The sequence below is a fragment of the Pectinophora gossypiella genome, chromosome 18 (assembly GCF_024362695.1).
Source record: "Pectinophora gossypiella chromosome 18, ilPecGoss1.1, whole genome shotgun sequence".
Taxonomy (NCBI): Eukaryota; Metazoa; Arthropoda; class Insecta; order Lepidoptera; family Gelechiidae; genus Pectinophora; species Pectinophora gossypiella.
In genome coordinates, this window is record NC_065421.1 from 7,913,011 (window position 1) to 7,928,840 (window position 15,830).

Genomic DNA, 15,830 nt, shown 5'->3' on the forward strand with positions numbered 1-15,830 from the left:
GAGTCTTTATTAATGTTTGGTGCACAAGTAATAGATATGTCGGGGCCAGATCGTAGAATTGATCATTTCCTGATGTGTTCGACCATTTCAGGTGGATAATGTTACTAATTTCACGATATGATTGCCAACGTTTGGCCATATCATAAAGTAATCATGCATATTTTGTGTTCGTTGATCTGGTCAAACTACATCATAATGTGGCCAACCAATGACATTCTATTTCATGAAATATGACCATTTCATGAAATGATCGAGCACATCATGAAATGACCAATTCTACGATCTGGCCACGACAGATACATTGCATTTATTTATTTTCACTGGATTAATTGCTTGATATTTGAATCTTTTTTTTTTTTTTTTTTTTTTTTTTTTTTTGACGTGACTTATTGTAGATTTGCCGCAGATGGCATTAACTACTTGGCCGGACAAATGGGGAGCGCTGAAGGCTCTCACCCGGTACAACGTTTAAGACAACAGGCCTGAGGGTGCCCAGTTGGGCGCAAACCTCGGCTCAGGGCGTCGTCTGAGAGGAAAAATATTTGAAAGAATTAATCGACCCTAGTGGGTCGATAGCGATAAGCGGTGAATGAGGGAAATCGTCGACCACGCCGGCGGGGTCGGTATCGGGGTCCTGAAGTGTTTGGTGTCGCGAGCTGATTGGCTGCCTCTATGGCTAGGGTAATCGGGTCGTCGGGATCGTATATTACGTCCTTCGGACGCCGATACTTTTCAGTACCGTCCCTAAGCGGGATGTATTCGGAAGCCGCAACTACCAGGGGATTTGGGTGGTGCGGAGCAGAATCGAAAAAACGTTTGGAAGCTAATTTGAGCCATTGGGCAATGGTTGGCAGACCTAGGTCAATGTGCAGATTTTCATTGCGAAGGAACCACGGAGCTCCCGTGGCTTTCCGCATGAAACGATTTTGTATTACCTGTAGACGGTGAATTTGAGAGGGGCTCGCGTGAGCGAAAACTACCCCTGCATAGGTCATGATCGGACGGATGCAAGTCGTGTAGATTTTCACCTTATTCCTAAGGGACAATTTACTTCGCTTGTTAAGGAGACAATGAAGACGGCCCATTACAAACGCGGCGCGATCGCGCACTCGTTTGATATGGGCCTTGAAAGTAAGACGTCTATCTAAGACTACGCCGAGATATTTGACTTGCTCCTCCCAAGGGATCGGCTTGCCAAACATCGTAATGACTTTAAGTTGACGGCGTGACCGTGGCGTGTTATAATAGCCCTTTGAAAAGTACACCGCTGCACTTTTCTCCGGGTTTACCTCGATTCTCCATTTGCGAAACCACTTGCCCAAGGCATTGGCCGCGCGTTGGAGGATTCCGGTCATCATAACTCGACCACGGCACGAAGAATAGATGGCTGTATCATCCGCAAATAAAGCTAATTCGGTATTAGGGGATTTGGGAATGTCACTAGTATATAATGAAAATAGTAAAGGGGAGAGGACGGAGCCTTGTGGGACTCCGGCATGTATCGGGTGCGGTGACGAGAGCGTCCCCTCCACGCGGTAGCGAAAGGTTCGATTTGAGAGGAAGTCTCGTATGATGTGCACGAGACGGTCTGGCACTCCCAGTGAATAAAGCTTGTAGATCAAGCCGTTGTGCCAGACTTTGTCGAACGCTTTCGCCACATCGAAGAAGAGCGCTCCCGTAGCGACAGGTTTTTTTAAGTTTAATCTACTAGAGATATGTTCAACAATACGGTGCACTTGTTGAACGCAGGAGTGTTTGGTTCTAAAACCAAACTGCTCTGGTGGAATAAGACTATTGGATTCGGCGTAGTCCCGTAATCTAGCAAATATGAGCCGCTCATAAACCTTCCCCATGGAATTGAGAAGACTTATGGGGCGGTAACTCGAAGGTTCGTTTTTAGGTTTCCCAGGCTTTGGTATACCAATTACAATTGCTTCTTTCCACTGCTGTGGAAAGACGCAGTTGCTCAAGGCGACGTTGAATATTGCCGTTAGTAAGCAGATGAGGGGAGCACCGAAGTTTTTAAGGACACGATTCGTGATACCGTCTGAGCCAGGGGCTTTTCGGGTATGAAATCTTTTGATAATACCTAGGACTTCTTCCTCAGTTACCTGTGGAAGAGGAGGATCGGTGGGAGGTACAGAAGCCCTACGCTGAACTTCAGAGTTCACCGTCGAGAGGTGCCTACGATCGATAGGGAGAGTGCTGGGCGAGCATTGGGCTTCGAGACTGTCGGCAAGGCATTCGGCTTTTTCGTCATCGTCGAAAGCGGGGGGTTGGTTAGGCCTATTGAGAGGAGGAGTAGGAACAACCGTATCCTTTTGAAGAGACCTAGACAGCTGCCAGATGGCCTGGTGGTGGGGCTCAATGCCGCTCAAAAGATTGTCCCACCGATTCTGTCGCATGTCATTAATACGTTTTCTTACAGTATGCTGCAAGAGACGCAAATGACGGCGACATTCCTCGGTGCGATTGGAATCATATGCGCGGGTGGCTGCGTTTTTCTCCGTTAGCAGATCACGGATGTCGGTAGGCAGTTTCCAGCGATGGTCTTCCATCTCCGGAACCTGTTTTGAACTTTCGTTCAAAACCGACCTCACGTGATCCGTGAGGGAGTTAATAGCTGTCGAGGCCTCCTCTAAGGAGGTTATTTCTACTGGGATACTATCTAAGTACACTGAACTGGAAGACTGGAGGCCTTCGGCCACCTTCTCCCAGTCCAGCACTGTCTTAGGGGGTGCTGGATTATCAGGGGCGTCTAAACGGGAGCCTAGTTTTAATATAACAGGTCGGTGGTCGGATTGTAACTCGTGTAGTACTTCTATAGAACATAAACGTAAGTTTATGTTCTTTAGAAGCGCCAAGTCGAGTATTTCTGGTCTGTGGTTCAAGTCAGGGGGATATCTAGTGGGCTGCAATGGTGTTATTATATCATAATAGAGGGGCTCGGCTAGAGTTTCTAATACCCTGCCTCTTGTGTTTGTTGTTAAGCAACTCCAAGAAAGATGTTTAGCGTTAAGATCGCCTGCAATTATGACTGAATTACTGAGATTAAAGAGGGCTTCGAGGTCACTTCTAAGTAACCTCTTAGAGTTATTAGGAGATAGATAAGCCGACACTAATGTGATCGGCTGATGTCCTGTCATGCCTACTCGACAGATCGAAGCCTCAATGTCAGTGAGGGCAGGTGGGTCTATGGGGATACAGTGAAGTGACTTTTTATAATAAATGAGAGTGCCCCCTTTGGGCGCGCAGGTCCTGTCGTTTCGCACTAGATTATAATTTGCCATCTTGGGGTCGCGGTTAGAGGGTTTGAGGAAAGATTCCTGCACTAATAAAATATCTACCTGATGATGTTTTACAAACTCGTGAATCTCTGCACGTTGACCTAAGATGCCATCAGCATTGAAAAAACCTATTGTAAGGGAACGCGGTTTGACTCTACTTTTATTCGTACAATCCATTATTAGGCTTTAAATTGGGACAGGGAGTCTAATAAACTGTCAAGTTGACTAAGGGCCGACTTAAAGAGAATACTAAATTCCCTAAACTGGTTGACAGGAAATGCAGAGGCCTGAGGGGCCATCGCAGGAACCGGACGAGGCGCGAGAGAGGCTGCAGGAATACCTAAATTGCTACTAGGTTGGGCGCGGGGCGGATTTGTGGGTCGGACGATTGACGGGGGACGAGTCCATGCGGATGGACGCTGCGGCGCGAGTTTGGTCTGCGTGAGTGGCAGAGCCGGGAAATCGCGAGTAGAGTGCGAGGAAGGGGCCATATGGGCTTTAGTGGGACCGGGTTGGGAAGCTGCAGCTCGGGCTGCCCTTCGTTGGGCTACCTTGTGGTGGGTGCGTGGAGCCTTGGTGCATCCGCGATAGTTCGCAGGATGACCTTGCTGACCACACAGCACACAACTAGGGGGTTCTACCTCGTTTTTGCCTCTAAGGCAATCCGAGGTAGCGTGATCCCCTAGGCACTTTACGCACCTAGGCTTGGCATGGCAATGCCTACTAGAATGCCCGTAAAGTTGGCATCTATGACACTGCGTTGGGGGGCCTCCCTTATGGGGAGTTTCGACTTTAAGGCCAGATAGACCGCAACAAGTCTTCAGGTTGAAGATCTTCTTGCCCTCATCCGTCCTTTCTAATATGACTGTGACCATGTCATACGGGACCTGGCCACGACCGCGATGCATACGGTGCACCTCAAGCACCGGAAAACCGTTGTTAACAAGATCCTCCTTAACAAGAGTGGTTTCCCACTCCTTAGGGATTCCCTTTATGATGATACGGAGGATACGTTCCTCCGGGAGGGCGTAGGTATGGAATTGTATTCCTCTACCTTTCAGAATTGTAGTGAGCTTTCTATGCTCAGAAGATGACGGGACTTGAATTTTGATCCCATCTTGGGTCGTGCGGGCGCTGGTGATTACGATGTTCTCCTCTTTCGCCCGAAGGGAGACTTCGTTCCACCTATTTTTGTCCCTCATATACAAGGGCGGAGGGGTGGGACCTTTTTGTACTTGAGTGCCGCTGATGGCACTCTTACCATTGGGAGCCTTAGAAGGGCTGGAAGGGGCCTTACGGGCCTCGGGGATGGCAGAGGGAATCGACGTTCCCGAGGACGTCTTCTGGACCTTAGCAGGCTCAGATTCGCGGTGACGGCGGGCTCGTTTTCCCTTACGGCCCTCCACGAGCGTGAATATGTCCTCCGAAGAGGACGACTCCACACACTCCGACGACGAATCGGACTCGGCAACGTCCATAAGAACATCGCACGATTCCTCATCGTCACCGGTGAGGAGGGTAGCAGGGGAAGGGGAAGAAGCGCGCGATTGGGACAATGCAATAGACGCGGTGGGGTGGGCAGACGCAGTAGGCCGGTCAGTGCCGGGAAGCGAAGCGAGGGACGCGGCGGGGCCGGGGGTCGCGGGGAGACAGGGTGACGACGCGCGGTCGGCACGAGCACTATCAATGCGGGGCGCGGAAGGCAAGGTTAACGCCGCAACTTGCGGTACTAATCGACATATCTCAGCGTAAAGCGCGCTGCTTTTATCCGCTAGGATATGCGTCAAAATGATTTTACCGATTTCGGCCCACAGCTCGGAGCTGTCGGCCATTTTTAAGGGACGGCCAATCTGCTATATAATAATTACTACCGCTTCGCAAAAGCGTTCCTCAGAGAATAAGCGGCGCAAGAAACTCTGAGGCGATCGCTGGCTAACTTTCGCAACTCGAGTGGGATTGCTCGAGGGTGTGTAAGAGTGAGTTTTGCCTCTTTGCTTGGGGTTAACAAAGAAGATGTGTGCTTATGGTGTGCCCTAAGCTGGTATCCCTTTGCCGATCTTATTGTGCAAGAGGGTTCCTATGCTCTAAGTGCGGAGGGTTTTTACACCCCGAAACACGAAGAGAAAAATATAAGGGGTAGAGATTGGTCACTCTACCCCGGGTGACAGCTAGGGTCGACTAGGGTAGACCCCAAGGCCGGTGGTTCTAGCCCCGTCCGGGTAATGTGCCTGCCTCAAAGTGAGGCAAGCGGACGCCCCAGGGCCACGTCCCACTCAGCTTAGTTAACACCGCAAGGTATCCACTGAGGACCACGAAACTGTGGTTTTAAAATTAAAATCGATGCAACTGTAAAATAACAGTCGTTATTTTATCCTTGAAACTTAGATAAGCCAGCAAGTTCTGAGAAGAACTATTGTTGACTCAATGAATGGCGGCAGGGTCACGCCAGCAGGTAGCCGGCAGACAATGGCGGCACGGGGCGCGGGGCGCGCGGCGGGGGGCTGCGGGGCGCAGCGCGGGGAGCTGCGGGGCGCAGCTCGGGACCTCTGAACAAACGACCGTTCGGGACGGCCGCTCGACGCAGAGTGCTTGATATTTGAATCACATTATGTATAGAATTATGTTGTTACTATATTGCTTCTGTATATTTTGATCATAATAATAATGGGTGGATGATGTAATTCACCCATTATTATTATGGGTGGATTACATCATCAATTGAATTCTCTTAATTTTCATTTTTCATCTTAATTTCCATAGAGCCAGGGTCCGATCCGATTCGTCGGCAATATAGTAGACAAAACAAATACACTCATTTACCTACTCCCCTACTCTCCTATTTATTTATCTGGGTTCGAATCCCGGTGTGGACATATCACAAAAATCACTATGTGAAAATAGTTTGATTAGGACATTACAGGCTGATCACCTGATTGTCCGAAAGTAAGATGATCCGTGCTTCGAAAGGCACGTTAAGCCGTTGGTCCCGGTTACTATTTACTGATGTAAGTGAGTAATCGTTATATGAGCCATGTCAGGGGCCTTTGGCGGCTCAATCATAACCCTGACACCACACGATAAGAAGAAGATTTACCTACTTATATATAATATTAAGTTTATAATTTGTCTATTCACCGATTGTAATCTCAAAGTTATCTCGAACTTGTCGATACAACATAATATTATAAGCCGGACCATCTATCAAGTTCTTAACTTCTTAACTTCTTAAGCCTCACAAGCTTCAACACCGCGGACACAAAGTCGTTTAAGAACTATCCATTTAACATCAACGCCTAATGAAAGAAAAGACCTTTCTTTCATTAACTTTTTTCATTCTAGAATAAAATAATCCATTAATGCTAGAAATCTGGATTACACGAAGAATAGAAGACAGACGTTTTTATCGCGGCAATTTGACTAATGATTTTACTAATTTAAAGGGAGCTTTTTGTTAAGCAATTGTTAGATTAAAGTATAAAGGAAAGCTGTTTAATGTAAGTAGTTAGCACTGCAATAAAATTAAGATTGCGTTTCTATGTAATACATAATAATAATAATGAAAAAGTTTATTTAGGTAAAATCTACGACACACATACATCATATAATATTATGTAATACATCTCATCAACATTTTGTAATACACCTTTTATAAATAAATTATTCTATAATCGATGTCATACGGTAACGCTACCAATTTATTGTACGAACAAACCGTTACCGTTGTGTTTGTTTGTACAAATCATGTTTGGTTCCATGAAAATACCTGGGGGATAAAGGGAGATAACAACTTCTAAAAACATCTATGTAATAATATAATGTAATTATGAGACGACTTACCCAAATCTTCAGCGTCTTCGCTCCACTCGCCTGTTCCCACCACCAGCACAGCAGATATCACAGCCAACATAACCTGCCGCACCGCCCGCGCCGGCATACTCCTCATTGTCCTCGCAGACACCTTGCGCATCGCTTCCTCAGTTTACCATCACCTCCTCACTAATACCCAACTCCATACCATCAGTAATCACACTTTTATCGATTCCAATTTTAAACAATCCAAAAAGACCTTCGAAATCCATTTTCATTCCAATATCGAACATTCGCGCATTCTCTAAACATTTATTTCGCTGACGCTACACTACACTACAATTCTACGAATCCTTTTCATTTCTTTTCACACTTTTCCCTGTCTTTTGTGAGTTCCTCCTTCGATTAGACGATGAATCCGATTCGATTCCAATATCGATTATATCACAATTGAATTCGTAACAAAAGTCGCCAACAATGTAGTTGCGCAGTTAATTAATTCGGTAACACTTCCTGACTATAGAATACATTCTGTTCGTTACGTGATAGCGACAGTAGTACCTACTGAAAGTTTTATCTATTGTTTGATGTAAGTATATACATTTGAATAAGCTGGACACGCTGTAATATTCATAACTATCGATTAATCAGATAGGGCACTAATGTTCTGTTTTGAGTAATGGCTCTCTTTTATATGTCCATTACCCTGGAATGATCTCAGTAATCTTTGTTGTATTATACCCGTGGTGTGTACGCAGGGTTGGGACGCGTTGGTTAAATATGTGGATGAATAATTCAGAGCTCTTTTAGCGGCGACGTCGCTCCAGGACAAACTGAGCACCTGCAACAAAGTACACAGTCTCTCATTTATGTCCGAACATCCTATATTTAGACAGGTCTTTGTGAATTTGCTAAGAATTCATAATAGCGTTAGAGTCAGGAAACTATTTGCTTAGACTACATTTTCATTTTAGGAAATAGGTACTTCTAATGTCTGATATTTCAATACAAATAGCAAAGGATGATGAAAATAAATCTATAATTTATATTTAAACAGCTCAAATAATTAAACTTTATCTTCCAGACGCTATTCTTTTAAAAATATAAAAGTTACTATTCATTAAATACGAATATAAAGCTTGTCTTTGTTGATATTGCAAAAAATGAGAGCGCGGAAATCTAGTCTGAAAAAAAACGGAGTTTTTCCATGAAATTTCCGTTGCATCTAGTGGCACTTTCTGTTTATTTTAAAAGGGTATTGTTCAAGAAAAATTTAACAAAAGCTTTCAAGGAGTAAATCCTTCATCAAAAGCTGCGACGACCGGAGTGTTGGCGGCGCTAATATAGTTTACGGAGACGAGCGCCATCTTTCCTAGCTTTTAGAGCGAAGTTTGGTGATGTCGTTCTCGTATAATGCACATACCTGAAGTAAAGGCTGGGAAACGAGTAATGTACGGAACGGGAACGCGCGTAAGTAGTTGAAAGTTTCTTGGTAAATTTTTGTATTAGTTGAGTAAGTAATGGAACTTGGGAAAGTTAGCCGGATTTTTTTTAATTATTTCCTTGCCGCTACTGTACTATGTAGTCTGTACCGCTACACCCCTTCTTATACTATAACATAACATGACATGACATGAGCATGTCTTCGCAAATTCTTCTTCTTTGCGAGTCGATGGCGATCGATATTAATTTTTTGCTGACCAGTAGCAGTCAGTGGCTTCGTAAAGTTCTCTAATAGTGCAGGTGTTAGGGCATTTAGGACAACATAAAAGGTGAGCCGTAGTTTGTGGTGATACTCCACACTCGCACTCATCGCAAACATCCCTACCTGCAGACATTATCCTTGCAGAGGCCAACCTGTGTCCGGAGCCTATTTAAGGACTTCCATGTCGACCACGCTAGATTGCTTACAGGCGGGAGGCAAATTCGCAAATTGGTAGACAGGGGTCTATAGTATAAATATATACACCCATTCCTCGCCAACTATGTTATGGGATTTATGTCATGTAGGGCGAGTATAATTTCCATTAACCAGACACATATCCTGGAAACTACGTCATATCAATTATCGAAGAATCAAACATGAATTCAAACTCAAAAAGTTAAATTTAGTGGTTTAGATAAGTAAGACGATCTGTTCTACGGAAGGCACGTTAAGCAGTTGGTCCCGGTTATTACTTACTGATGTAAGATAGTAGTTGTTACATAAGCCATGTCAGGGGCCTTTGGCGGCTCAATATTAACCCTGACAGTAGGGTTGATGGGGTTGGTAATGATACGTTTCCACCTCACAGCCCACACGACAGAAAATAGTTTAGTGCCTGAGCCGGGATTAAAACCCGTTATATTCTACTTATTTTATAAAACGTAGCTAGTAACATTATTTTTACAGTCCCATCTTTTAAAGAAACATAAGTATAAAAATACTTTTCAAATTCTAGAAATAATACCCATTTCACAGCGACCTTCAATAAGTATTGAAAACGAGACGTAGGTAAGTACTTTCCCTCATACTCTAGGCACACATTGTCTAGGAAAATAAAGACAAAAACACAACATTGTGATAACATTTAAATACATGTTGTGTGAAGAAATTAAATTATATTATGTACCGATTGAGCTAATTTACGGTAAATTATGAAATGAAATGGATGTTGTAATGCTTTATTGATATAAAACCTGTGTTATTGTCTCTTTAGCCATAACTCATTTAAGTAGTAGCATTCGACAGTTCTGTTCCCGTTGATGTCAAAACACCTTAGTAATTTGACAAGATTTTTTCATTTCTTACTCTATCTCATCACTCTTCAAAATCAGACTCTTCGGGACTGGCAGCTCTTGTCAAGCTGGGACGAGTGAATCAACCATTACACCACCTGGTCCTCCTCCTGTCCATGCGAAATTCTTTCGATCTTTGTATTGTCATTAAGGCGACGCCGTCACCACCTATATAGGCTACTAGCTTTTGCCCGCGACTTCGTCCGCGTGGCGTGTTATAAAAGAGAGATCTTTGTGTGTGTGGGAGTGCATACCAAATTTCAAGCACCTAACTTATGCAGTTTAGATTTTTCATATTTTTTTTCCCGCTAACTCCCATTTTTCAAAATACAGCCATCACTAAACTTTATATTTACTAAGGTATGCATGAATGCTAGATTGAAAACATATCTTACGCGGTTTCGATTTTTTCATACAAATGTTTTTTCCCGCTAACTCCCGTTTCCGTGGGAATTTTGCAATATCCTGTTGCAACTAAGCTTTAAGTTATCTAAGGTACCTGAATGCCAAATTTCAAGCGTCTAACTTAAGCGGTTTAGATTTTTCATACAAAAGGATTTTCCCGCTAATTCCCGTTCTCGTGGGAATTCCGGGAATTCCTTTCTTAGTGCACCTCTACGGTACCTAAGCTATGTCCCTTCCAAATTTCAAGTGCCTACGTTTGGCCGTTTAGGCTGTGCGTTGATATGTCCATCAGTCAGTTTCTCCTTTTATATATTTAGATAGAAGATAGATGTGAGCCGACTCACAATTTGCGAGTCAAAAGCGCGCCCGCGTGTATCGTTCCAGGATCGGTCTATTTAGCCATGAGCGGCGTTTTCGCTGTTGTTCCTACGACAGATGCTGTTTCAATCATTTGACAAGATGTACAGGGCCTAATGATGAAGTATACTGTTACGTGTAGATTTCAACTTATCGTGAAGATTCAGAAAAAACGTCAAAAAAAGAGGAACAACTTCTTTCGAATTAATTTTCTCCCGGTGATTTTCATATTGAGGTAATATCATTCACCATTAAACAATATTAATGATACATCATTACACATTGCAGGCATTCCTCATTCTGATGACCGTCGGATGTTACCATTACAGGAAAAATATGAGTGTACCGTGTACGTATAATGTGCCACATACAACACGGCTCATTATCTGTACTAGTGATGTGATACACTAATTTTACTCGAACTCGCCATTTTTTTTTTATATCAAAACATAACATAAGCCAATTGGAGTCGTCAGAGGTACACCCATCGCAAGATGACCTAAGTCACACCTCACCAAGCTTTCTGTTAGACCAAAGTGATAAGTGATGATCCATAAGTGAAGTTTTCACTAAACGCACACGGCTTCACCTGTATAGACGGCAATACGGCACACCACTATCTGTACTAGTGATGTGACACCCTATTTTTATTCGAAGTCGCCATTTTTTTTATAACAAAACATAACATAAGCCAATAGGAGTAGTCGGAGGTACACCCATCGCAAGATGACCTAAGTCACACCTCACCAAGCTTTCTGTTAGACCATAGTGAGTCGTAATAGCAGTTTTCACACACACCTTACTTGGCACTTGGCTTGCCCTTTATAGACGGCTACACTGCACTATCACGTTCATCTTGCGATGAATGTACCTCTGACTACCAGAATTGGGATATGCTCGCTAGCTTATGTTATGTGATAATAGTGATGAAGAGGTTTTACAATAGTGACTTGGTTCATGTAGCAATTTAACGCTTCTTGTTTATTTATTTTTTACAGACTTTTAAGTATATCTAAACCAGCAAGCGGGCATGACGACTTTGATGAGAGTGGAAGAACCGAAATAGGTGTGTCAGGATCGTGGTAATTGGAATTCCATAGTCTCTAACCCGAGAAATAGGCATAATGTATGTATGTGTGTGTGTGTGTGTGTGTGTTTTTAAAAAGTAACTAGTGTTAGACAGAACAGAATCGATCGACCTAATATTGACTGATACGTCACTATACTAATGAACGACACAACACTAGCTTACGTACTTTGACAGAAAAATTCTTACCGCGCGTTGTGACTATTTTAAAATTTTATTTTTATTGAAATATAATCACTTCCCCTCTCTTTCTTTCTTCTTTTTTGTGGAATAATCACGGGGAGGCCTTTGCCCAGCAGTGGGATCGAATAGGCTATATAAGATAAGACTAATTGTGCTGAACTATTCGTTCTGTCTAATACTAGTTAGTTACTTAACTGTGTTTTGCATCGATTTAACGAATAACAAATTCGAGTTGAAACAAACTCCAGTCTCCCATTTTGTTGTGTAGTGACATCACTAATCGGTACCGTATCTAACACCAAGACGTTTGGTAAAGTGTTGCGTCAGACGTAATGTCGCGACATTACCGAAGCAAGTTACGTATATCACCGTAAGTAATATAACGATTGAATGCAGAGATAAAACGTTTCAGAGCATTTCGTAAATTAGCGGCACGCATGGCCGTTTCGACGTTTGTCTTGCTTCATCAGGTTTCGTATTAATTTATAACTATATTGACGGAACAGCCTCCGTGGTCTAGTGGTTAGAGCTTTAGGCTCACGATCTGGAGGTCCGGGTTCGATTCCCGATGGGGACATTGTCGAAATCACTTTGTGAGACTGTCCTTTGTTTGGTAAGGACTTAACAGCTTGAATCACCTGATTGTCCGAAAAAGTAAGATGATTCCGTGCTTCAGAGGGCACGTTAAGCCGTTAGTCCCGGCCATTAGCCGTAAAAACCACCACCAACAACCCGCATTGGAGCAGCGTGGTGGAGTATGCTCCATACCCCCTCCGGTTGATTGAGGGGAGGCCTGTGCCCAGCAGTGGGACGTATATAGGTTGTTTATGTATGTATGTTATTGACGGAACCAATTGCTACTTTTTATTATGACAAAACGACCATCATGTGGCGCATTTAGTAATATAGTTTTATATATTCATGACAGCATAGTAATACGTTTTCCGTCAATAAATAAAGACATACTGCAGGCACTTTTACTATAAATTGATGTCCAAAGACAAATGTGACGAGCAAGTACGTTCACGAGTATTAATATGTATACACTTTGGTACCATGTCACATTAACTTCTTTGACAAATTGAACTGTAAGTAAGTCTCAGTAGACGTCAAATATGTTAGTGCGACAGAGTCCTAAAGTGGGTACATTATATTGCTCATGACTGTACCGGAGTTAGTGGTGTTAGTGACATCGTAACGAATACTGAGGGATATGAATCAGACCACGATTCTGAGTTGATATCAAATGGAATTTTCCGTCGTAATATAAACATAAGCTCACGACTTCCCAATTGTGTTAGTGGTACATCCATAGCAAGATGAAGTAAGTACCTACACATACCATACCGAGCTTCCTGTTAGACCAACGTGATAGGTGGTGATCCGTATCACCGTCTTTGATCGCCGAGCCAATTGTGATAGTGAAAACTGCACTTAAGATAAATTAAAATAACTCATTGGTGCAAGTCCGGTACTAGGAGTTCAAATTCGTAATTCAAATTCGTAAATAAGTAAAAAAGAAAGAGTAAATTCTGTGCAATAAAGTATCTTATTTGATTTCGGTTTAAAATAAAAATGGCTTCTATTTCTAGATTAGTATTTTATATTTTATGTTCGACCAATTACAGTCCCAATTCAGTGATGATAATAGCTCAGACCGAACCATAGAATAAGGAATAATACTAAATAATAGAATGGCAACTCTTCGCTCCCCACCAGCGTCTGAGCTAAATTTACCTCAACCCTCCTCGAACACAGTTTAGACTTGAATCGTATCTTGTCAGGCATCACACACACAGATGCATGTGTACGATAATGTGAATGTGTAGTGACTGTGTAAAACGAGATTGTTTGTATGAAGAGTTCGGGGTGTGACAGAACTTTCTAGATATATTTTATTTTTTTTCTAAGTCATTTATAGGCGTGAATCATAATACTTATTATAATGATGAATCATAACATTTACAGGTTAGTAACAAAATCTAGCAACAGAAAGTCATCATAGTAAATACTTTGATAAATGGTTTCTGTCTATTTTATTATTAAAGCCTTACATTCGTAAACATACCAATAAGTATCAGGTTAGTTGTACTAGGTACACTTTAGTACATTCAATCCCCTGACTTCATTAATCATATTACTTATTACTACCACCTTTGTTTTAATAAATTATTTGGTCTAAAAGGTCAGATCAACAGAACTTCACTCCAAAATTTGATGAGTCGTCCCCCTAGCATTATCCCGTTTTTTCACAGGATTAGGTTTTTTACAGAAGCGACTGCCTGTCTGACCTTTCAACCCACGAAGGCAAAACCAGCCCAATGCAGGTTAGGTCACATACCTCCGAAAATGCATTTCTCGGGAATATGGGTTTCCTCACAATATTTTCCTTCGCTGAGCACGTGATAATCATTTATGATCCAAACATGAATTCGAAAAGAAAATCGATAATCATTGGTTTAGGCCTGTGCTGGATTCGAACCTGCGACCTCAAAGTGCGAAGCAAATGTTCTACCAACTGGGCTACGACGCGACGGCTCCTGCCAAAATTTGATGAGTTTCATAGAAAAGTAAAAATAACAGAAACAACGCAACGCAACATCATAAGCTCGCGACTAAATTCCCAGTTGGGATAGCCAAAGGTACATTCGGTTTTTAAAGATCGGCCAGAGCGTACCTACTTTTCTTTAAAATCTGTACGCGTTTTGAACATTAACTGGAATAAACAATACTTACAAAACAAACGAAATATATACAATACATACGAAACAATACATGTTGTCAAAAGATGGACCTACAACCCCTAGAGTTCATAACTAATTTAAGAGCCACGCTCTTACCGGTGTAGCATTCTCCATGCTACTTTTTAGAGAAAAATTGGGCAGTGGTTTCCCTCTTGCCTTCCGCCCCGCAGTACTCTGTCTGACGCGAGTAGGATGGCCCCCAGTATAGTCTATTTCAAAGCGGCACTGGGACTCCTGTCCTCCTGTTTAGTGTTAATTAACTTATTTATTTATTCAAACACCCTTCATGGTCTAATGGTTAGAGCGTTGGGCTCACGATGTGGAGGTCCGGGTTTGATTCCCGATAGGAACTTCGTTGGTATCACTTTGTAAGACTATCCTTTGTTGGGTCCATGCTTCGGAAGGCACGTTAAACCGTTGGTCACGGGCTACTAGCCCAAACACCTCCACCAACCCGCACTGGAGCAGCGTGGTGGCACCATACCCCCTCCAGTTGATTAAGATGAGGCATGTGCCCAGCAGTGGGGCGTAGGTAAATAGGCTATATATTTTTATGTAATGTATTATTTTTAGTGCCTATAAACATAATTATAAAGTGTATGTGTAATGACATAATTCAAATTTTGAATCTATTAAGTTGTTCATATTCGCGAAAATATGTACCTATAGATATATGGAGGATATATTTAGAAAGGGATTTTCCCCGCGGAAGGGATATAATGTACTTGATGATGTATTTGCTTCTTGAGATATTAAATTTATTTATAGAAGAATAAGAAGAAATAAGTTCCGCATAGAGTATATCTACGTACAAATATATATTCTCTTCCGTAAAACGATTTATTGTGGAACTATTTCTATACGCATCTGACGATAAGTAACGAGATAAAATGTTTTCCTACAACAGAATAAAATTGTAGCTTCTGTGCTGAAATAAATTAATACTTTTAGCTTTTCAGCTTGGGCAAACATGCCTAACGACTTGTAACAATAAGTCGTCTAAAGGATAGTCATTTCAACTCTTCTCTCGTGTGAGCTTTGAAACCAATAATCGACTATTACTAATAATACTATTGAGCCGCAAAAAGCCCCTGATTTTTCATGTAACTACCACGTACTTACTAAGTAATACTAACCCAACGGCTAAACGTGCCTTCCCAAGCACGGATCATCTTCCTTTTG

At 42.5% G+C, this 15,830-nt stretch overlaps 1 protein-coding gene across 2 annotated transcripts in view; it reads right to left on the minus strand.

Moving 5' to 3' along the window:
* LOC126374783 (hemicentin-2-like) overlaps positions 1–15,830 on the minus strand; it is a 214,236-nt gene that overhangs the window by 195,062 nt on the left and 3,344 nt on the right. For both annotated transcript variants that reach the window (XM_050021497.1, XM_050021496.1), the window contains exon 2: positions 7,125–7,935. In XM_050021497.1, the coding sequence (XP_049877454.1) occupies positions 7,125–7,254 (130 nt within the window). In that variant the 5' untranslated portion in view covers positions 7,255–7,935. The remainder of the gene's footprint in view (positions 1–7,124; positions 7,936–15,830) is intronic.